Below are 22292 nucleotides of genomic sequence, written 5' to 3' on the forward strand. Positions count from 1 at the left end.
CTCATCCTATCGAAAATCAGCATGCATATGATCTCATGCCTAGTCCATATTCAAGTGACGTCAACTGTTTCCATTAAAAAAAAAATTTAAAAAAAAAAAAAAAACTTTTTAACTTAGTTTCAATCAGGGGCCAAAGTCGATAGACTAGGTTTGGATGTTACATCTCCACATCTGCTTTCTTTATTTTAAATGCCATTTGGCAGCTTCTTTGGTTCGTTGGCTTTTTTAAAGATCTTTTTATTGGGAGTTCTTACAGCTCTCAGAACAAGCCACACATCAGTAGTATCAAGCATATTTGTACTTTGTAGCTTCTTATGAACCCATCTTTTCCTTTACATCTTCCAGGTTGGGGAATGAGCAGAGGGCAGACAGAAGGCCAGCCCTCTACTCCTACTGACCTCTGCCCCGGCCCGTGGAGAAGCAGCGGAAAATGACCATGCGCATGTCCAGTCCCTCCTGCACCCAGATCTTGCTCATGATTCGGATCATCTGCAGGGTCAGCATGTCCTGGCGAAGGTCATCGCCACACTGGATGGAGGAAGAGCGTGACCTCAGGACTCCGTAACCCCCTCCCAGGTGGGCCTGCCTTGTCCTCCCATCTTGCACCTTGACCTGCTCACTCAGCACACATCGGCTCCCAGCACAGCGATGTCCCAGTAGCCTTTACACTGTGTCCAGGCTGAGTCCCACGCACCCCCTCCCTCCACCCCACGTTCCCACCTGGATTAGATCTACATTTCCCTCCAGCAGTTCAATCAATCGCTCCACCATGCACTGAAAAGGCAGGGCTCCAAACTCAACCCTGCAGCAGGCGAAAGACGGGGTAGCTTTAGAAATCTTAGAGGGGGCATTTCTGCTCTGTCCTATGGGCTTGTTGTGAGTTTAAACTGACTCAACAGCAATAAGTTTTTAAACAGTGGTGTAGAGATGACATGTTGATCTGCTAGCCACAAGGTCGCAAGTTTGAAACCACAAGCTGCTGCCAGGGAGAAGGAGGAGGCTTTCTATTACCCCAGAGTTACAGTCTCAGAAATCCAGAGCTGACTGATTCTGCCCTGTCGACTCAATGGCAAGCGAGTTTGGTTTTGAGGTAATCGTGTCGCGTGTCGTCCCCCCACCCCCACGCCCCGTGCAGTCCTCTCTGACCATCAGGCCAATTTCTGTAAACTTGGAACTTAAACCAAAAACTCGCTGCCATCAAGTCAATTCTGAGTCATAATGACCGAGAACAGGGTAGAACTACCCTTCGGCTCTGAGAGATTTTACATGTTGATGGCAGCTGCAGTTTCAGCCTCCTCTCGAGGAGCGGCTGGGAGCCTGACTGGAGGACCTTGTGGCCAGCAGCCCACTGCACCACCTGGGATCCTGAATTTTGTAACGCATGCGCACAAACACGGTGCAAACTGCTCACTCATGGACATGCATGGTCCCTCCTTCCCCCCACCCAGCAACTAGATCACATGCTCTGAGCCGTCTCAGAATCCCTGGTGTCCTGGAGAAAGACGGGCGCTCAGGTTTTATCTACTCCCCCTGCACTAGATATAATAATTCACTTCCTCTTCAGTTCCCCTGCTGTGCGGTCATGCAGCGTCTGCTTGGATGCTCCCAGGGACAAGCTGCTCACCATCTTACCCCTGCCATTATTGGTATGGCTCTGTCTCCCAGAAAGCACTTTCATAGGCTGGGCTGCCCGTTGTCCCCAGCCCCCTGGGGGCCACACCCTGGGCGATATTCACCAGCAGGGAATGGTGGCGGAGAGAACAGCTACCCACACTGCTTCCTGCCCTGTCTTTCCCACCTTGTCCCCACCCTGCAGCCTCTAGTGAAGGGCCCTCACCTTGAAGATGACACGGATGTTCTCCCCCAGCGGGTCCACGTTCTGGAAGGAGAGCTTGAGGGGGACGGCATTGGAGTTGAAGTAGGAGCAGTCCTGTGTGGCCAGGAGAGTGGTGGGCAGGGTCAGGGTGGAGAAAGACCCTCTTTGCTCAGATCCCACCTTGCCTTCCCACAGTGCGGGTCAAGGCCCGCCCATCACTTCCACCAGATTTCTCAGGACCTCCTATAGGGTCCTCCCGCCTCCTGACTGCCCTCATCCTGGCGCATTTGCCACTGCCCTGACTCCAGCACCCACTCCCTCAGCCCTACAGGCCACTCTGCACCTGACTGGCTAGTTGTGTGGCTTCTGAGGTGTAGGGACCTCAGTTCGCCCCTCTGCATAATGGCCTCATAACAATGCCAATAGCCTGCCTGAAGCAGAGCCCAGCACCGGGAAAGTACACGAGACACAAGTCACGGGAGATGAGAGCTGCCCTTCCCCCACCATATGCCCGCCCCTGCCTTCATCTCCAACATCTGCAGGGGGAAGACACTTAGCCAGCCCCACCCCAAGTCCTGCAGCCCGCACAGCTGTTTGTAGAAGACCCCCAATGTGCCGTTCCTCCTTGTAGCTCTCAACAGCCACACTTCTGCAGATCATGCCCACCTGGAGCCCCTGACTCCCCCCCTCCCCCACCAGTCACTCACCCTAGGCACGATGCCCTTGGCCAGCAGGCTGGGGCTGAGCGGCAGGCGGCAGGAGCCGTTGAGGGCAAAGAACTGCTTCACGTCTTCCAAGCCCACTCGGAGGACGCCCTGTGAGGGAGAGGGGGGAGTTGCCAGCTGCCCTCAGAACCAGGCCTCCCCCGGGAGGGGTCTCCAGAGGTGGCTGGGATGACTACCACCCATGAGGATGGTGGGCCACTTTCAGGAGGCCCTTCAGAAAGAAATCCACCTGAGTCACCTCCCCAGCCAGGGGCAGAGCCGGGGCACCAAGGTCCAGGGCCTACGGAGCCCTGGAAAGTGACCAATATCGGGACGCAGGAATGAAGAACTCACTCAGGCTGCTTCCCAAGGGGAGCTCTAGTCAGGCTGTTGTCAGCGGCCTACCCTTTACTCTGGAACTTCACAACTTGCAAACAGGGGCAATGGGGAACACTCCTGGCTCAACAAACCCCCTCTGTGCAGAGATCTAAAGGTGCAGCCTTTCGGGGGGGCCGTGGACCTGAGCCATGACTCACAGCCTGGTACCCAACCTCTGGCCAGGGGCGCTTGTGCAGTGAACAACCTGCACAACTGCGCAGTCTTAGCGGCCATCGTCCCATCAACACTGTAACACCTGGCCGGCCAGGGAGAACACCCTCCACCGGCTGTAGCCAGCTCACAGGTGGATGGTCTGACTGGGGCGTGTGCTTTCAAGACAGAGCCCACCCCGCCCCAGCCCTCAGTCAGGTCAGGCAGGCTGCAGACGCTCGGGGCCAGAGATGGTCAGTGGCAGCCTCACCTGCCGGGCAGACGGTGCGGCCTCGCGGACCTGCTGGGCCAGCTTGGCCAGCGTGTTGACCAGGCAACACTGGCGATTAAACTCTTCCCGCAGGCCCTTGCCACAGCAGCACAGCAGGGCTGCCAGCAGGTACTGGTAGCGGATGCTGAACTGGGAGTCCTTGAGACCATCCTTCAACAACCTGCAAGGCAGCGGGGACGGGTAGGGACCGGGTCAGGACACTTGAGGAATCCCAAGCAAGGGGGCCACACCCAGCAAAGCCCACCCCAAACTGGGCAGGGAAAGCGCTGGGCTGCCAGCCCCAAGGGAGGTGTTTCAACACCCCCCCCACCCCCAGTGGCTCCATGGGAGAAAGTCCCGCTCTGCCACCTGTGGTCGCCATGGGTGGGAGCCCAGCAGAGCAGACACACAGAGAGAGGCGTCACCAAGGCGACATCCAGGTCTGCGTCCACTTCCTCTTTAAGCAGAGAGCTCAGAGACACCCCCTCCCTCCCCATCCCCCACCCCTACCCCCACTCCCACCCCCGTGCACCTGGCTGCCCTGCATTGTTTCTGCCAGGAGGCGCAGGGACCACCCCACTGAGCTACACTGAGGTAAATTGGAACACCCTGAGGGTAAGATGGAAGCTCAAGGGCACAGCAACCTCTGAGGACCAGAAGTCCCTCGCCCACACCTGCAGGCTTTAGATGGAAAGCCCCACCCACGTGAAGGCCACCTCTCTCCCTGCCACCTTTCCAGAGCCACGTTACCAGAAGAAGTAGTGAGTCACTCGCAGGTCAGAGACTGCTCGTTTGAGGAGGAAACGCACCAGGTGACTGTCCAGGTAGCACTCATACTTCAGCGCCTGGAAGGAGGGAGGGGGCGGGGAAGTTGACACATCGGTCCTGCTGCCAGCTACATAGAGCACAGCCCTCAGGGGGTCTCAGGTTCTCAGGGCCAGAGTGCAGGCTGACTTGGGGTCTTGGGGTCGGGCCATCAGAAATGGGGGGCAGGCCTGTCCACCCACCTGTACCAGCTGGGGCAAGTAGTCTAGCAGCTCAGCGTCTGAGAGTGAACTGATCCACTGGACAGCCATGCGCCTCACCTCCTGATCCGGGAATCTGTAAAACAGACGCCGGCCCTGATGCCCAGCCCTGGACTGGGCGGCACATGCTTCTAATCCACCTGGAGTCCAGAGTGAAGAAAGGTCTCCATGTAGGAAAGACGAGGTTCCCAGAATGCACCAAAACATCTCCAAGGTCCTTCACACCTTCTCCAGAATGACCCCACCCTACAGTCAGAGTCCACCTCTGGCCACGGCCACACTTGTGCCTTGTCACTTAGAGGAACGGGATTAAGTCAGCAGCCCCCTCCCCACTCCCAGAGAGCTCCTGCAAGCGGGCCCCTAGGTCAGCAACCCTCCAATCGAAGCACCTTCACGAGGGTTACAGCGTTACTGTGCCCTGGTACCACCTTTGGGAGCCCTGGTGGTCCAGGCGATTACACACTGGGCTGCTAACCATAAAGCCGGGAGTTTGAGCCCACCCACTGCTTTGCCAGAGAAAGATGAGGCTGTCTGCTCGCTCCCTCAATGATGGATCGATGGTTTCCAAAACCCAAGGCAGCAGTTCTGTGCTGTCCTATTGAGCGAATGCTATCCTTAAGAAGCCCAGTACTGCAGTGGCTTAGTCACTGGGATACTAATCACAAGGTCAGCAAGTCAAACCTACCAGTCACTCCAAAGGAGTAAGACGAGGATGTACAACCTCACCAACCCTCCACAGGGCCACTATGACTCAAAATCGACCTGATGGCAGTGAGTTGTTTGGGTTTATTTATTATTATTTTTTGCTTCAATCCTTAAATGCAAAGACTACTGGACAAACACCAGAACTTTATCTATGCTTATTTAAGCCAGCATGCTTTGACTGAATTACTTGAGGGAGGATTAGCAAGATCATTGCCTCAAAAAGTCCCAAAAGGAGGCACGTGGATTGGGTCAATTTAGAAAACTGAGAAAAGGGAGAAACCAGCCAGGTAACTAGATAGCAGGAGCCTGAGACTGGGAGCCCATGTCCCCTCCTCAAAGAGGCCCTCAGGGGAAGGCGTGAGAGAGACAGGCTTATTATCTGTCAAAATTCAGCAAATACACACTTCAGGTTTAGGCATTTTCCTGCCTGTAAGTTATACCTCAAAAGGAAGCATAAATAATCAAAAGCTATAAACAAAATAAACGCCAAGCTGAGGATAAGGACACCTTGCTAAGATATTCAGGTGGGAATTTCAAGCTATCTGGAAGTGAGGGTGGGACCGAGTAACAAGGAGCTGTGAAGAGACGTGGAGACTGGCCCACTTCACCATTTCCCAAGGCCTGGCAGCTCCGGGGTGGTGGTGCCAAGCACTGGCTTCAGGAGGGCACAAGGGTGGGGGAAGGTGGGTGTCACACTCACGTGGCATGCAGGAGCCCCAGGGCATCCTGGTGGTTCATGTGGGTCCACTGCTTCAACAGGGCATAGATGTCGGGCAGGCACGCCCACTCCCAGCTGGGGGCGCTGGCGAGCACCAGAGGGAGCGTGCTCACCTGGGAGTGGCAGTAGTACCGCTTCTCCCACAGGTGCTTCTTGTCAGCATCCGTGAGCCTGTGGGGCGGGGGTGGTAGGGAGCCGAGTCCGCTGGCGGGAAGGGCTGCATGCACCCCCACGCAGAGGTTCCCCAACTCCTGCTGCTTGGTCATCAGTATCGCCTGGGGCGCTTGGTAAAGCCCTCATGCCCAGGCTGTGACATCTGCATGGTGCACTACGTAAACAGCCTGGCAGTCATGATCTACCCAGAGGCGTGAAGGGCAGGAGCAAGCAGGAGCCCATCCCCCGGTCAGGGTGCACTGAGGCAATTTCCACAACAGCCAGGAGACGGAAACAACCAAAATGTCTGTCCGAGGCTGACTGGATAGCAGAAAATGGCCAAGCCACCCACCCAGGAGTGAGGTACTGCACCGCCAGCCAGAGAGGTCACACGTCCCGATGTTCGCCACAGCGCGCGTGCGTGTGTGTGTGTGTGTGTGTGTGGAGGGGACCCTGAGGACATTCTGCTGAGAAAAACTAATCAGCTGCAAAAGGACAGATGCCGTGTGATTGCACACATGTGGAATACACAGCACGTGCAGAGCGAGAGGTCGCAGCAAGAAGTGTGTTCACTCAATGCCAGGAGCCAGGCGTGAGCAGTTGCTAAGGATCCCCAGTGAGTCCAACATACGACCATGTCTAGGGACCGGGGACCCCATCTCACCTTGGATCCCAACTCAGGGGACAACTCAGACTGAGGCCCCACAGACCAGGGGTGGCACGTGGGCCACCTCTCCGGAGCGCATCCCAGGCTAAGCCACCAGAGGGCAGTGGCTCCCACATGCCAGGAATGGGCAGCTCAGAGGCCTGGGGGCCTCCTGGGGCCAGCCAGCTGGCAGTTTAATAGGATCTGCAGCTAATTGGGCCTTGCTGGAGATCAGGTGTCTAATGGGAGAAGGCAGCCGAGGGGCTAATGAAGTGAAGGGTCCTCAGAGGTGTGGGGGCAGGGGAGGCCTGCAGCTGCTCTGGCTGCCCTAGGTGGGCTATGAGGGAGGAAGGGAGAGAGAAGCACCCCTTTCCTCCCACATCTCCCCACCCTTGCACAGGACCACGTGTGAGGCAGAGAGGTGTACAGAGAGCGGACCTGGGAGCCCAAATCCCAGCAGCAACTACAGCTCTGGGTTCCCACCCTGCCTTCTCCATGGCTGGAGGCTGAGATCAGCCTGGCCTCTGTTACCCAGACAGAGCACGGCTTGCATGGACATCTGATCCTCCATGGAAGGCGACAGTGCCAGAGTAATGCAAAGACTGTGGGCGGGGTGTGGAGGACAGTAGCCAGCTGCCCCAGTGGACTGGGCGGCTGACTGCAGATGTAGGGTGGAGGACCAAGCCCCCACCCTCTGGGGTCAGCCTGGGTCAAGTGGCCAGCATGGGGATGGGCACACCCATTTCTCATCTCCACTCCATTTTTCCCAGTAGCAGCTTGGGGCACAGGGCCTGGGGGCTGGCCTCCACAGAGCCTCTCCCCTCTACTTCTTCCTGCCTAGATGGCAAGGCACTCCCTGTCCTTCCTCCACTCCCACAGCAGGGCGACAGGGGCTTGGTGGGGGCCCTGACCGGTGCATGGGGGCACCCTGGGCCTCACCAGTACAGGGACTCCTTCTGCATGACGTCTTTAAGCTTGCCTTGGTCTTCCTCCCGAAGGCTGCCAAAATCATAGCGGGGACTGAACTTGTCTCCTGGAGGGCTGGTGAACTTGATGTCAAAGGCGGAGGTGGGGAAGTCGATCTGGTGGGCGACAGCAGAGCCGATCCGAGCAGGGAGAAATGAAAGCAGTCAGTTTGAGGGGGGTGCCCCCACCCACCGGGACTCTGGCTTCCCTCTCTCACCCCAGCACCCCTGCCTCGTACCTCTCTCCCTCCCTCCCTTGATGCTTTGTCTATAAAATGACACCGTCGGACTTGGTGATCTCTAAAATGTTTTTCCACTGTAACTTTTGGTAAGAAAACACAGCCATTGAGTCTGTGCTGACTCATAAGGACCTTACAGAACAGGGTAGAACCGCCGCGCCCTGTGGGATTCCAAGACTGTAACTCTTTACGGGAGGAAAGGGCCTCGTTTTTTGCCCATGGAGTGGCTGGTGGTTTGGAACTGCTGACCGGTGGTTAGCACCCGATACATAATTACTATGCCACCAGGTAAGAAATGGGAAGGAAAAGCGGAGCATGAGGGCAGGTGGGCAAGGGAACCAAGCGCTTCCATGCCAAGGTGTAGATCAGAGGACCTGGGGGAGCAGGGACTCAGCCGGCCGCGCGGGCACCTTGCTCTCAGCAGCTCAAAGCTAAAACACCCTGCTGTCCCATCAGCGGACAGACGGATGCACACAGCGCCCATCGTACAGCGGAGCATTATCCAACCGTAAAGGGTTCAGTGAAGGTCTGAGACGTGCTATGGCACAGGTGAGCCTTGAAGGCATTATGCCGAGTGAGATAAGCCAGATACCAAAGGCCAAGCATGGTTGTGATTCCAGTCTATGAACCTGCTACACTAGGCAGTGCATGCAGACAGGAAGGAGATGAATGGTCACTAGGCGGTAGGAGCAGGGGAGAATAGTCATTGTGTTAGCTATGAACTCTGTAGTCTCTGCTTGGAAACTGTTTTATAAATGGGTAGTGGCGATGGTTGGGTAACCTTGGGGTGTAGTCGGTACCATGGGCTATACATTTGAATGTAGTGCAAACAGTAAATCTTGTGTTACATCGATTTTACCCGTGTTCTGATTTTGGGGGGACAAGTTTATAAAGCTATTCATTATCTCATTCTTTGGAAGGGTAGAGAGTAGAAAAATGTGTACATCAAGAGAACAGCTAGTGAAATGCCGGCGCATTAACACTGAAGAACTGCACACACCCAACAAAGCATTTCTTAGGCTCCTGTCTCAGACGGAGGGGCTGCCATGTGGGGGCTCATGCAATAAAGAGCAGCAAGCATGCTCCTTGAAAAAGAATGCACTGTTGGTCATCTGTGAGATCATCTTTCATTTTTCTGGCTTCCAGTATTATCTTTAAAAGAGGGGCAAGTGAGGAATAGGCTAGGTCCAAATACATCTTGGTGAGGGGCCCAGCTCCAATCCAGAACACTGGACAGAAAAGTCACCAGGTAGAGCCTCTTGGGGGCCCCATCAGTGTAGCCTGGGACACATTCCTGCCTAATGGGAGGTAGGACAGTACGCCACATGAGAGGCCCCCACTCTAAAGTCTGTGATACTGGGCCCCCTTTCTCCAGGACGTAGATAAATGTGCATTCTCCTCAAACGCTATCAGAGCGGAGCGAGCCAGTTTTTACACAGAGCCCTACCTTCTTTCCCTCAAAACAATGTAAATTAAACCTTAATCTGTTTTTCGTAGTGAGGATGATTTCAGATGCTCCTAAACACTCCTGGCTAGGGACAGAGTCAGACCTGTCAATCAAATCACAGCCTGATGATATCTCCCTGATGTCATAAACCTTTTGCATAAGAGCAAGGCAAACAGACTCACTCCCTGTCTTTCTCTGCCCCTTTACCTTCCTGCCGGCTGGGACTCTGCTGCTGACCCTGAGAGCTGTCAGTGTCCTGCCACGGTTCCACCCACTTCGGATCCACTCAACTCTGCACCCACCAGCCTATGCTATTTCTGCTTCCTGGCTCACCATCCCTCACCATGCATGGCCTGTGACTACACGCGTCTGAAGAGGGCTGATGGACCAGCATCGGGCTGATGGGCCTGAGTTGGGCTGGGCTGGGTGCCTTCTGGATGCGAACAGCATCACTGAATTGTTGCTCTAGATCACAGGACCTCACATGCACGTATGGAACCTTACTAAGTACCGGGCATGGAGTAAGTGATGAAGACAGACATAGTGCCTGCTCTTCAGAGCTGTCCTTCTACAGGTTCCATTTCATGTCATATCAACCTTAATTCTCCCTCTTCCACGTCACAACATCTCAGGGCCTCAGGAAAGACAAGTCGGGGACTGGTGACTACACCTCGGTGCTAACAAACTCCTCCTCCCGCGTGAGACTGGGTCACCCCACTAAAGCACTGAGCAGGCACCTGGCTGGGGGACAGCTTCCTCTCAAGGGCCAAGAGGGGACAGCTTAGTTTTGAGCAGATTTATCCAGAAGAGAGCTCAATGCACGGGGCTCTGGAAAACCGGCTGGTCCTGTGTGGGATCGGTTATAGGCTTAGGCTCCTTGAAATCAAAGCTGACCTACAGGACAGAGCACCACACTCACGCTCCCACTCTGGGTCTAACCATACTCATTTGGCTGTTCTAGTCGCACCGTCATCCCACGCCCAGGCGTCCAGCCTGCTCCCCACTGTCTCAGCCCAGAGCTCCACGGGGAGAACGTAGCACTTAGTCTGGAGTGGTTCTGAAGGGTGGGAGGGAAGAACCGGGGCTGGGTCTTACCTGCAGGATGACGCTATCTGGCTGGTGGAAGTTGGGTGCACTCCATCGGGCACTGGGGTGCTCCTGGGTTGCTGGCCACAAGCCTAGAAGCTTCCGGCCACAGGTCAGCACTCTGAGAAGGATGGAGGGTGGGAGGAGGCAACAAAGGAACCCTGGCTACACTGTCACTCTCCTTCCGGCTCCCTCAACCCCCGAAATCTGCCTTTTCTGTCTGAACTCCCAGGTTCTCCCCACAGGCCCCCCAGCCTTCTCCTCCCAGGTTCTCCCCACAGGCCCCCCGGCCTTCTCCTCCCAGGTTCACCCCACAGGCCCCCCGGCCTTCTCCTCCCAGGTTCACCCCACAGGCCCCCCGGCCTTCACTTCCACAGAGTCCTGCCCTGGAAGTTCTGACCCGCCAGCAGTCTTCCCGAGCTAGCTGCACCCTGGTCGGGATGAACCCCGCAGCAGGAACGCCTTCACGGGGCGCAGGGAGCGGCAGGACCGGATGACCTCTAAGCTCCGTCCAATGACAAGACCAGATGGCATGTTATCCGAGTATTGCTTTCCCATGTCCTGTCCCCTCCCCCAACAGGCCTGTGGCACCAGCTCGGCGCTCACAGCACAGTCCTGGGTTTGGGCCCCCTCAGTAGGGCCGAGACCCCCTGCTCTCTGCTGCTGCATCGTCCTCTCGCCCCTGAGACAGTCAATGCAGCAGCTGCGACCCTCTCTGTCCCTCCCACCCCTCACAGGGCTGAGAACCACTGCCCCGGGCCACATACTGCCTGAAGTTGAAGAGTGGGGTGGTGACCCAGCCTAGAGCCTCAGGTACCCGTCGCTGCTTATTGGCCTCCGAGGAGCTCCCAGGCGGGGGGATGGGCAGTGCATAGAGCGTGGCACACAGCAGGGTCTCCCTCGGCAGCCTGTTCACCTGCACAGGGAAGCAGATCCTAGAAGGACAGGGCACCAAGTCAGGAGGGGCCATCCGTGGGGCGGTGAGGTCCAGGGGGCCCAGGAGGAGGCTGAAACACCAGGAGGCTTGCTCCAGCATGCCGGCTGAGCATCCCAGGGAAGCCATCCTGCAGGAGCAGGCCAGGCCCCGGCTGCAGGCAGGGCCTCCTGGAGCTTCTGGCAACACAACCTACCTCTGTGTGAGCCCCTCTGGCTGCAAGGCAGCCCAGCGCCAGTCAGAGCCGGAATGGAGTACATAGGACAAGCTCTGGCCCTGCTCCCAAGGATCACTGAGAAACTGCCTTTGTCCCCCTTCAGCTGGACCACCCCACTGATGCCCCAGATCCCCTGCTGAGAAGCAGCACGGGGTCCTCTGCCCTCCGCTCACCCAGGCGCCCTCCACAGCCCCCCAGCACCTGTCCACTCAGCACCGCCTGGCCCCCTCCCCTGAGGTGTACAGATGTTTTGCTCTCATCGCTGAAAGCCCACGACAGCACAGAGAATGAGACTCCTGCCAACTCCCCGAGCAGTGAGAAGGTGAACAGCCAGGGCCCATCGACCTGTGGAGCCCGCGCCAAGACCCAGCCCAGATCTTCCTGTGGCTGCTCAGTCTGAGCCCCACCCGGCCGCTCCCTCCAAGTTCAGGGGCAGAAGCAAGGACTGAGGTGAGGAAGGGAGGGGAGGAGAGCTAGGGGAAGAGAGACAGCACCCACGTTACCTTTAGGGGAGCCTGGGCTAACATCCATAGTCACACCCTCCTGGCAGAGCCAGGGCACAGCACCCTCTATGCCAGAGGGCACCAGAGGTGGGCAGCAAGCACCCCAGAGGTCAGGAGTCTCAGGACAATGTAGCCTCCCTCCACGGCCACCCCTCACTCCTCCAGGGACTCACCATCTGAGTGAGGTTCTCCCTCCCTCCTATGAGAGACTGGCAGCGCCCGGCGTTGGCCCAGCTGCCTCGAGCCTGGGGGGCCCATGGCTATAATTAGGGCCCCTCCAGCAGCCAGCGGACATGCCGGCTGGGCTTGGCCAGGGGTGGTAGAGCGTGGCTGCAGGGCCTATTTTAAGAGTGAGCTTATCCCTGTACGGCAGTGGTGGGAAAATCAGCTGACCCCCTGGGAAAGGGGCGAGGGAGCTGGTCCCCATGCCTTTCCGTTCACCCACGGAGAATGAGGCTGCCCGCTTTGTGTCTGTGGAGGAAGGCAGAGTGAAACTTTCCAAGTGAAACCTTAATGCCCAGAACCAGTTGGGGCCACTTCTCCTCCGTCTCTGGGTGTGTCTGGGACGCTAAACCTCCACTGTGGACTGACGCCCAGGGCTGGGCCAGGATGGCCACTATGTTGCACCCCTTCCCGGGTGTTCTCTCCGCCCTCAGCACCACATCCCATTGCCCAAACAGGCTGCCTCTTCCTCCGGGAAGGAGTCCTGGAATGAACTGGTCACAGACCTGGTCCTGCCCCGCACCCCGCTGTCCCTCCGTGTCCTCCTCAGGGAAAGGGGTACCGCATCCAACAAGCAGCCCGCCTAAGTGAGGAGCCCACCGAGTGCCCACGGAAGAAGCACACCAGCTCATGTGATCCACAGACAACAATCACAAAATCCGAACATGACCAAGGGAAACATAGCAGAGCCTGAACTGCGAACACCCCGTCTGGAGAAGGCTGCGGAGGGCAGCGGGACCCCCAAACCCATCTGCAGAGAGCCGAGCCTAACGAAGCCGCTGGCAGATCTCACGGGATTCTTCGAGGTGTGAGGATTTCTTGCTCGCCCTACCCTGGCCTCTTCAAGTATTCGCGGCGGTCTTTTCTTTCCGTACCCACTGTTTGTACTTTTATCGCTATAATTATCGTTCTATCCTTGCCACGTTATTCATTTATTTTCATTGTTTCTGCAGGTTTTCCAGCTTGTGGAGCGCAGAAGGAGCAGAGGCATAGAGATACGATCTAATGCAAGGCTTTATAGAGGAGGTGGGGTGGGGGAGGTGGGAAATGGGAAGGGTGAGGGGGCAAACAAGGTGGGAGGGGAGAGAGCACTCTCTAGCACTGATGATGATTACACAACTCGATTTAAAAGTGATTTAACCACGGGGGGAGATGTTCTGAAAAACCGTTTTTAAATAAAAGCGGGTACTGCATCATGCAGGCAAGGCCTGTCGGTGGGTTGCTATGGGGCCCTGTGGCCATGGCCCTGAAGCCAGGATATGAATAACACCCCCATGCACAAATATCTCCAACTACCAGCCCCTGGAGGAGCCCTGGGCCACAGTGGTTATGATTGGGCTGTGATGGCCAGGTTGGCAGTTCCCAGCCACTCGGAGGGAGAAAGACAAGGCTTTTTAGCCCCGTAAAGAGGGACGATCTCAGAAACTCCCCGGGACAGTGCTACCTCGTCCTACAGGGTCAGCATCGACTGGACAGCAGCGAGCTTTGAGTGATCAGTCACTGTGTCAGTGGCCTGGACCGGGGACACTGGCACGGAGATGGCTCCTGCAGCTAGCTGAGCAGAATCAGATGAAGAGAATGCCCAGCCTTGGTGCTGCCGTCGGGTAAGCATGGGATTATTGACAGGGTTGGCTTTTCAAAGCCACCAGCTGCTCCTTGGGAGAGAGACGAGGTTCGCTTCTTCCATAAAGATGCACATCCTCAGAAACCCCTGGCAGGGCTGCTGGGGTCAGAATCAACTCGAGGGCAGCAGACTGCCGCGTGCCAGGCACTCGACTTGCCATGACTAACTGTCCCTCCCATGATCCTTCAGACTTCCCAAACCAAACGCACTGCCACTGAGTCGATTCTGACTCACAGCGACCTCGTGGGACAGGGTGGAACTGCCCCTGTGGGTTTCTGAGACTGCCACTCTATATGGGAGTGGAGAGTCTTGTCTGGTGGTTTCCAATGCTGACCGTGTGGTTAGCCTCCCACCGTGTGTGACCAGAGCTCCATCCTGTGGCAGGGACACCTGGAGGCCCAGGAACTGGACGGCATGGCCTTGCAAGTGTTCCGCCTTCGGCGGAGTGTTGTCTGATCGCTTTTCTATCTATCACTCTTGTTAGTGGGAAAGATTTCAATCTCCCTTCTTGAGCAGGCGTCCACCTTATGAAGGTTCTGGTTTCCACAGGTCTTACTGTATCATCACCACGTTTTAGTCAATGACCTGTCCAAGGTCCCTGCCAATACTTCGGGGATGACTGGCCTCCAAATCCGTGCTCAGAAACACTGCCCCTCATCCACCCCCCCCGACACACACACACTGTGCCACATGCTCTGAAATGCCAGTCTTCACCATGAGGGGCCAACAGGGGCACCTTTGGGTGGGAGCACTAGGATGACCCCCACGTACCTGGGGCCGGGGTAAGCACCACTGCCGGGTCTGAGATGGAGACCTCATACAGAAGTGGAAGAAGACAGCCCCTGGGGGCCCGCGGCAGGCAGGCTGGGGCTCAAGCCGGGCCCGCGACTTGCCTTGCTTCCAGACCTCGGACAAGTTTTAAGGCCAATATTTGTCGCAACCCTTCCCTGGGAATCAATTAAGGAGACGGTGAAAGCCAAGATCCAGCAAATGCAGCCATCCTCCTGCTCTGGGCTGGCTTGAGGAAGGCCTTTCGTGTGCACTATCACGGCCGGAGGACGGAATTCCAAAGGCCCGACTCCCCAGCTCTCGCTGCTCTGCAAAACTACCCAACGCTCAGAGCCTTCCCATAGGCTCACCATTTGTTTCTGCTCTGCCACCCTCCCCCAGGACCCTCCTCGGTCTCTCTAGGCTGCACCCCAAAGGTTGAAGCTGTAGTTCTGCTGTGCGCACGAGGGCCAGATACACCCCGAGAGTCAGTGCAGGGAAGTGGAGGGTGGAAGCAGCAAACAGAATCTTCTGACAGCTTGGCGGGAGGATGGAGCAGGCCCGGGGGCAGGCAGACAGCTGCAAGGCCACTGTTCAAGGCACCCTCGCCCCCATTTCCTTCCTGCCTCTCCTGCTGATGACTCTTTACTGTCCTTATTCTTGTTAACAAGTGGTGACTGGGCCTTCATGTTTATAACCTGCCTACCTCCTTCAGCACCACCACGCCCTGTGGCTTAAAGCACCTGCTCGCTTCACAGCTGGAGAAACTGAGGCGGAGCAAGATGACTGATAGAGAACGGCGCTAGAAAACAGACTCACCCCCACGGCTTCAAGCCCACCACCCAGTCCCCATCTGTAAGGGGAAAGTGCAGCCCCTCGCTCTGTGCTAGGGAAACTTTAGGAAGAAGGAAACGTTAACAGCCCTTCAGATGCGTTCCAAGTTTTTCAAGAAGGCAAGATCCAAGCAAAAAATATTTGCATGGTCCTCTATGGATTCAAAGAGCCTTCAGGAATACTTCTTATTGGATCTTCATAACTATAAGAGCCAGAGATTACACTTGTCCCAATTAAGAGCCAGGGGAGTAATGGGGTACAGATACCGAATCACATTTCTGCTCAGGGTTCCTGAAGGAGCCGGGATTGAAGCTGCTGTGAGCCCCTGTTCCTAGTCTGTTCCTTGGCCCCGGGGAGGAGATGGGGGCGGGGGTGGGTAGAGGAGGTCTGCAGTGGTCTGGGCACTGAGCCTGGGGGCACGGCTTACTGTTGGTCCCAGATGATGAGGTGGAAGAAGAACTTGCAGAAGTGAGCCTTTCGGGTCTGCAGAGGCCTGCACAGCTCCTTGCCGCCATGGCTGAGGGAGCAGGAGAGGTAGAAATCTTCGTAGCTGCCACAACAAGGGAGCAGGTCAGGACACACAACAGCCACGCCCGATCGTAGCCACCCCACCCGGGCACCTCCTACCACCAAGCCCCATTTGTCTAGGACAACTCTGTCTCTGGGGACGGGGCGGGATGTGGGGCCAGGACCAACGAGCTGGACTTATGAAAGCGTTTCGGAAAGCAGCAGCTTCCTCTGGAATCCTCTACCCAGTGCAGGGGCCGCTGGGGCCGGGTGGATTTTCTTCCTTTCCTGGACAGTGGTCTTGTGGTCTCTCCTCACAGACCCAGGCCAACCTCTGTGTGTGTGTGTGTGTGTGCACTTGTGCCAGTATCTACATGTATGTGTTCTGTCTGTGTGTATCTGATTGTGCATATGTGTTCTCTGTGTGCGCGTGTGCCTGTGCACGTTCGGTATGTGTGTACTTTGCATGTGTGTGCATGTGTACTCATGCACTCGCATGTGATCACTGGCAGGCAAGGAGGGTGGGGGAGTAAAACGACATATGCTGACATGAATGCCAACACACGGGGGTCCCTGTGGCTGGTGACAGGTGCCTGACAGAAGAGGTCAGAAAAGGCCCTGGGTTCCCAAGCTGTCTGCTTTGTTCTGTGCCAATGGCCCAGAGGAATACATTAAGTGAGGAACAAAGGGAGAGGGGGAGGGAGAAGGAAAGGCAGGGGGTGGGACCCATTGCCTAGTCCTCCAGGCCTTGATGCTGGGGGGATCCTGCAGGAGCCAGGATTACTAAGTGAACCTCCTGCCTCCACCCACGCCCCCAGGCCAGGGGGAGCCCCAGACAGAGGGTCATGCCCACCCCCTATCCTCTCCCATTGTGTGTCCACAGGGGAATGCACTCTATCTGGGAACTGGCCATCTGTCGCCACGACTCCATCAGCTGACCCGGGATCCAGAGGGGGGTGGGATGCGGATGCAGCCTCTGAGAGACAGAGCCTAAGGGCCTTCTCCTCCCACTCTGGGAGGGCCCAGCCCAGAGCCCCCTCAGGTGCCTATCACCCCAGCCCCACACTTCAGTAAGGTCACACCACAATGCTGCACACAAGTGGTCCAGAACGACTGGCAGTTCATGCAGGCAGCAGCGGTGGTCACTCAGCCTGGACTCACCTGGTGGCCCAGGTGATGGGGATGCGGTGAGTGGCGTAGACCGTGAAGGCCAGGGGCCCGGTGAAGTGGCAAGCCTCCTGAACCAGGTCGTGCTTGCGGCTGCCGTGGACGGCTGTCTGGAAGTCCGCGTTGAAGGTGCTGCAGTACAGCTCCACCAGGTCCAGGATGGCAGCCGTCAGGGCTTCCACGACTTTCTCTGTGAGGGCGGGCACTGGGGCCTCAGCAAAGCCTGAAGCCTGGCATGACCGCCCAGGACCCTGCTCACCCCTAGGTGCTGGCCTCAGAGAAGCCTGTCCCCAGGCTCTGCACAGCTGCGGAGCTTCGTGGAAGCTGACTGCCTCTGAGCAGCTGGTCTGTTCCAACCGTCAGCTTCTCGCTGGGCACTAAGTGCTTCAACCACCAGGCCCATGGGCTCCTTAGCCACCAGGGCCCCCAAACGCCAGTCTGATTCTAATACACACGGCAAACCTCACCCCTCTCCGGGGACAGGAGGAAAGTGCCAGCTGGGGGGCATGACGAGTTTTTCATAAAGTGACAGCTCATCGCTTTTAAACACTGTCCTCACTCCTTGCACTGAGGGTAGCTTAGTGCTACGATGTCCTTGATCCCAGGAAATGGGGGGTGCGTGTACGCGGTGAAACAAAAAGCGGGCCATTCTACGATAGGTCCCTTGAATAACCTTGGGAATATTTTACTGGTCCCTAAAATCCCAAAGATGGGGGGAACTCATGATCCTTAAGCATCCCATGCGGAAGCAATGCTGTCCCTTGGAAGATTCGCAGAGGGAAATTCCAGCGACAAGTTTTCCACCTTCTCCTAGGGCCCATTTCAGAATTGGAAACCCAGGTGTGAGAAGCGGCCCGGAAGATAGTCACTGCTTCCCAAGTGGGAGCTTTCCCATTGGCTAGCTATGCTCCCTACCCCACCCCACCCACTCTTCCACCTCCTCACCATCCCCCAGGGACACAGAGAGGAATAACCAGGAAAGATGACGAGAGAATATTTGGTGGAAAGAAATATGCTCTCCAGCTGTGTTCATATGTCACGTAGGAAAACACACGCACATGTGCACAGCCAGGCTATAGAAATTTAGGGGCAGGGGGGCAAAGGAACACCTGAGTACACACCACGATGTCAGCCACCCCCCATAGACAGACGCAGAGCCTTGGCCTCACCTCGGTTCTCCCTCACAGCCAAGACACTGGGGTCCTGTTGGGGGAAACGGGGAGAGAGGGGAGCCTCAGGGCCTGGCCTTTCCTGCCCTGGCTGGAAGAAGAGCTGTTGACAGCTGTGCTCATCTGCACCAGGCGAGGCACTGCAATCCCCCAGGGAGGATGGAGTCATGGTTTGTGGGGCGGACACCCCGAATCAGACTTGGGATAAGATCATGGTGTCCGCCCAGCAGAAGCAGCCCCGGCTCAGCCGCTCTGCTGCAGACCGGGACTTGGGGGCACTGCCCGCAGGGCACAGCACCACCCTGTGGAGTCACACCCCTCCACCCCCACCCACAAGGAGGCGGGAGGAGAGGCTGGCTCTGCACAGGTCTTCCTCCTCCTTGGTCTTGCATCCTGATGGACTGGCACCAGCCAGGCAATGCCTCAGGGCTGTGAACGCCGCCTGTGCTAACCAGGACCACTCACAGCCCGCTGACCTTGGGGCAGACCCCAGCCCAACCCCGTGCTCTGAAAGAGGGGGGCTCCCTCGCCATTTATTTGCTAAGAACTCAGGTGAAGAAACTACTGATGTATACAGGATCAATGGAGGAAGAGATGGAGGCATTTTTATAAGTAGACATCGAATAGGAGGGTTCCTTAACCTGGGGCTGCCCCCTCCCCTCCTTCCCACCCGGTGCCTGAGCCCCTTCACCTTCTGGATTTTAGGCTGCATGCGAGAGGGGCACGGGGGCAGTTGGTTGAGCGCGCTGGTGATCTCCGGGGTCTCCACAGCCGCGAGGGCATTGCAGATGGCCTTGACGGACTGGACCAGCCTGTTGGCCTTCAGTGGGAAGTCCCCCTGAGGAGGGAGCATGTGAGGCCTCTGCCCCGCCCCCGCCCCACCCCGTCCTGGAAGGCCTGGCTCAATGGCTGAAAGGAGTCGGGCCTCACAAGTATCTAGTGGCATCCACGCTGCCTTTTCAGACATCTGCAGAAAGCTTCGCTCACTGAGGTTAAATGACCAGCCGCATGCCCCAACTCTCCCCTCAGCTAGTTCTCTCTCACTGCCACCACCACTACCCTGTCTTCTCATCTCCAGGCAAGATGGCAAGGGGCCACGGAGACCCTACTTCTCCTAAAGTTCACCAGACAATTCCCCGACGCACGTCGGCCCAGCACCACCCCCACGCGCTGCCTTCTGCACTTTTGCTCCGAGGTCTTCACAGTCGTCCTATCTACCCGACATACATTCAACCAGCTTAAATCCTACCTTTTCCACAAAAGCCTCCCCTGAATGCTTTAAGCCAAACCGGCTGACGCCGAAGCAACTCCAACTCCCAGCGACCCTGTGGGACCGACCGAGCAGGGTTTCCCAGGCTGTAAATCTTCACAGGAGCGGACAGCCTCGCCTTCCTCTTGCAGAGCGGCCGGCAGCCTTGAGCTGCTGACCTTTCAGTGAGCAGCTGGGCCCTTAACCGCAGTGCCACCAGAGTGCCAACTCTGCATGCTTGTACCCTAGACAACCCCCTTCCCAATCGCTAGCCACGAGCCCTTGATGAACCAACCGACTGTAGACATCTGGCTATTGATCAATTACTATTGCTATCCCACGTAGCTAATCAGAACAGAGCTCATTGAAGACGAAGACTGTATCTACCTCTCTGCCTCCAGCAGCCACTATAGTGGAGCCAGACTAGCACATCCTCAACGTTCTAGAACTCCCCGTCCATCACTGTCCGTGGTCAGGGGCTGCTAAGAAAGCGACCTGGCAGTGGGCTGCAGGTTGAACTCCACATGAGTCTGTACCCCCAAAATACAACACCCATGACCACATACATATGGCTCAATGACACCAAGCCAAACGCTGACTCACAGCGACCCTATAGGACACAGAACTGTCGCTCTAAGTTTCTGAGATTACAACTCTTTACAGAAGAAGGAAGCCCTGTCTTTCTCCCTTGGGCTGACTGGTAGTTTCAAATGCCTGGCCTTGTAGTTAGCAGCCCAAAGAGTAACCACTATGCCACCAGGGCTCCTTATCAAGAAGACAGGGTTTGCTTTTTGATATTCACTGTCTGAATCTCTCTCACACAGACATATGGGACAACTGTTTCCCATGGGCGTCAAGGCTCCAGGGAGGGGAATTTTCTTGGGGGCTGTGCCTCTTGCTCCAAGTGGCGAGAAGCCTGCCCCTCCTGCATTAGGGAGCGCCACCTCCTGAAGATGTGGCAACTCAGAGCTGCTGGCACTGCGCAGGGGATGTCCACTCCAAGGCACATTCAAGTACAGCAGCCTGGCAGACAGCAGTGTGTCCCTAGGTTTAGGGACATCTTACTCCTGAGATGGGGATCAGGGCTCAGCTCCTGACCTACTTGAACAGAGGAGCAGAGCTTCTTCCTACCCACTGGCCAGTAGCCCGACAGCTGGTGGTCTTGGTTAGCCCACGAGCTAGGGGGGTGCAAAGCATGCTCGGCTGAACACAGCTTAGGCCCGAGCCCAGCCCCTGTGCCCTGCTGGCTGGGCCCAGAAGCACTGTGGGAGAGAAGGGCGGCACTGTTGCCAGCCGGGCCGGCTCCCGTGGTTTGTACTCACATCCCCCAGAAGGAAGACATCCACTTCATTGTGGTATGTGTCGAGCAGAAGACTCAGGGCCTGCCTGGGAGTTGGGTGCAGGGAGGGGAAAATCGTCGGAGAGGTCAGGAATGAGCTGGTACAATGGAGGACCCATCTCCTCCCCACCCCCACTCCCGGTCCCGCCATCAGCTCAGGAATCAGACTCTGGTTGGAAGAGGTTCCCATCTTTCCACACGTCCCATAGAGACCAAAAGCAGAGAGTCCTTCCTCCTTCACCACCTCCAGGTAGAGAATGTGAGCAGACACTAGCAGCAGGACCCTCACAACAGTGGGTCTGGGGGTAGGGGTGGGGGTGAGGTCCCTGACAAAGATTTTGGACTCCAACCTCTGACTCCTGCAAGAATCTCTGCCTCTCTGGTGGGAGTCAGGCGGGGGCCCCATTGGGGGCCATCCTGGTTCCTCAATGGAACACTCCCAAGGCGATACCACTGCTCACCTGCTGATGGTCTGTTTCACTGGTCTTTCTTGCAGGTGGACGAGGTAGTTCAAGGTGGAAGGGCTCTGGTCATCATTCGCCTGTGGAAGAAGAGCCCTCGTTATGAGATGGGGGATACCTTCCCCTCAGTTCAGCGCTCCTACCCAACTCCCGCTATTCACCATGCCCCTCACCACCCGCTCTGCCCCTCCACGGCCAGCCGGGCTCCCTGCAGGCATCAGCCTCCCCCGGACGAACCGTGCGAGCCAGGTCCTTGCGTGTGGCCTTCCGCTCCATCAGCTGGAGCCGAATGTCCACGTCAAACTTCTGGCAGTACTGGATGTACTCGTGGCTGCCCAGGGCATGCTTGCTGGAGGGGAAGAGGAGGGACAAGACCACTATCATCCAGGGACTCCTGGGGAGGGAGACGCGTACCTCTGCCTGGGGGAGAGAGAGGCAGAACCAGGGTGGGGGTGAGAGGCTATGACCCAGTGTTCTGTGTTCTGGAAACCGTCCCGGAGAGCTTGGAGGAAGGAGTACAGAGAGCTGTGTCTCGACTCAAGGCGCCTGGATGTATACAAATTCCGACTCCCCTCAGGGATCATCACCAACACAGCTGCTACGGTGAACCCCAGGGGGGAGCTACTGGCCAGAGTGGGGAACGGGGGAATTCTCAAAGGGAAGCCATTCTGTGGGCATCGGTATACGAAACTGCCTTGGCAACTGACACCCTGTCTCCCCAGTGGTGCTAAGTCTCCCCCTGGCAGAGGCCAAACAAAACTCTATCACTCGGATGCCAAGCCCGCAGGGCTCTACTTCCAGTCCCGGAATGTGCACACCCCCCAGAAGTCTCTCCAGGCTTCCCGAGGAATGCCCACCTGCATGCCTTCCCACGGTGCCAGGGCCCACAAAAGCGGAGGGTGGCCCCTCTGCAGCTCACACTCCCCTCAGACCACACCTCAGTCAGAGAGGAAGCCCAGGGCGTGAGGCTCCCCTTTGAGCCAGCCCGGCAGCTG

The 22292-nt window shown here is 56.9% G+C and overlaps 1 protein-coding gene across 1 annotated transcript in view; it reads right to left on the reverse strand.

The window, feature by feature from the left end:
- Positions 1 to 22292, reverse strand: part of PIK3C2B (phosphatidylinositol-4-phosphate 3-kinase catalytic subunit type 2 beta) — an 83269-nt gene that overhangs the window by 25389 nt on the left and 35588 nt on the right. The window contains exons 7-23 of the mRNA XM_075529265.1: positions 21535 to 21646; positions 21298 to 21377; positions 20820 to 20883; positions 18940 to 19086; positions 18249 to 18282; positions 17074 to 17269; positions 15833 to 15955; positions 11071 to 11238; positions 10313 to 10424; positions 7506 to 7648; positions 5750 to 5938; positions 4327 to 4420; positions 4070 to 4164; positions 3320 to 3500; positions 2524 to 2631; positions 1838 to 1930; positions 399 to 528 (exon numbers count right to left, since the gene is read on the reverse strand). Coding sequence (XP_075385380.1) covers positions 399 to 528; positions 1838 to 1930; positions 2524 to 2631; positions 3320 to 3500; positions 4070 to 4164; positions 4327 to 4420; positions 5750 to 5938; positions 7506 to 7648; positions 10313 to 10424; positions 11071 to 11238; positions 15833 to 15955; positions 17074 to 17269; positions 18249 to 18282; positions 18940 to 19086; positions 20820 to 20883; positions 21298 to 21377; positions 21535 to 21646 — 2069 coding nt within the window. The remainder of the gene's footprint in view (positions 1 to 398; positions 529 to 1837; positions 1931 to 2523; positions 2632 to 3319; positions 3501 to 4069; positions 4165 to 4326; positions 4421 to 5749; positions 5939 to 7505; positions 7649 to 10312; positions 10425 to 11070; positions 11239 to 15832; positions 15956 to 17073; positions 17270 to 18248; positions 18283 to 18939; positions 19087 to 20819; positions 20884 to 21297; positions 21378 to 21534; positions 21647 to 22292) is intronic.

Source organism: Tenrec ecaudatus, chromosome 1 (assembly GCF_050624435.1).
Source record: "Tenrec ecaudatus isolate mTenEca1 chromosome 1, mTenEca1.hap1, whole genome shotgun sequence".
Taxonomy (NCBI): domain Eukaryota; kingdom Metazoa; phylum Chordata; class Mammalia; order Afrosoricida; family Tenrecidae; genus Tenrec; species Tenrec ecaudatus.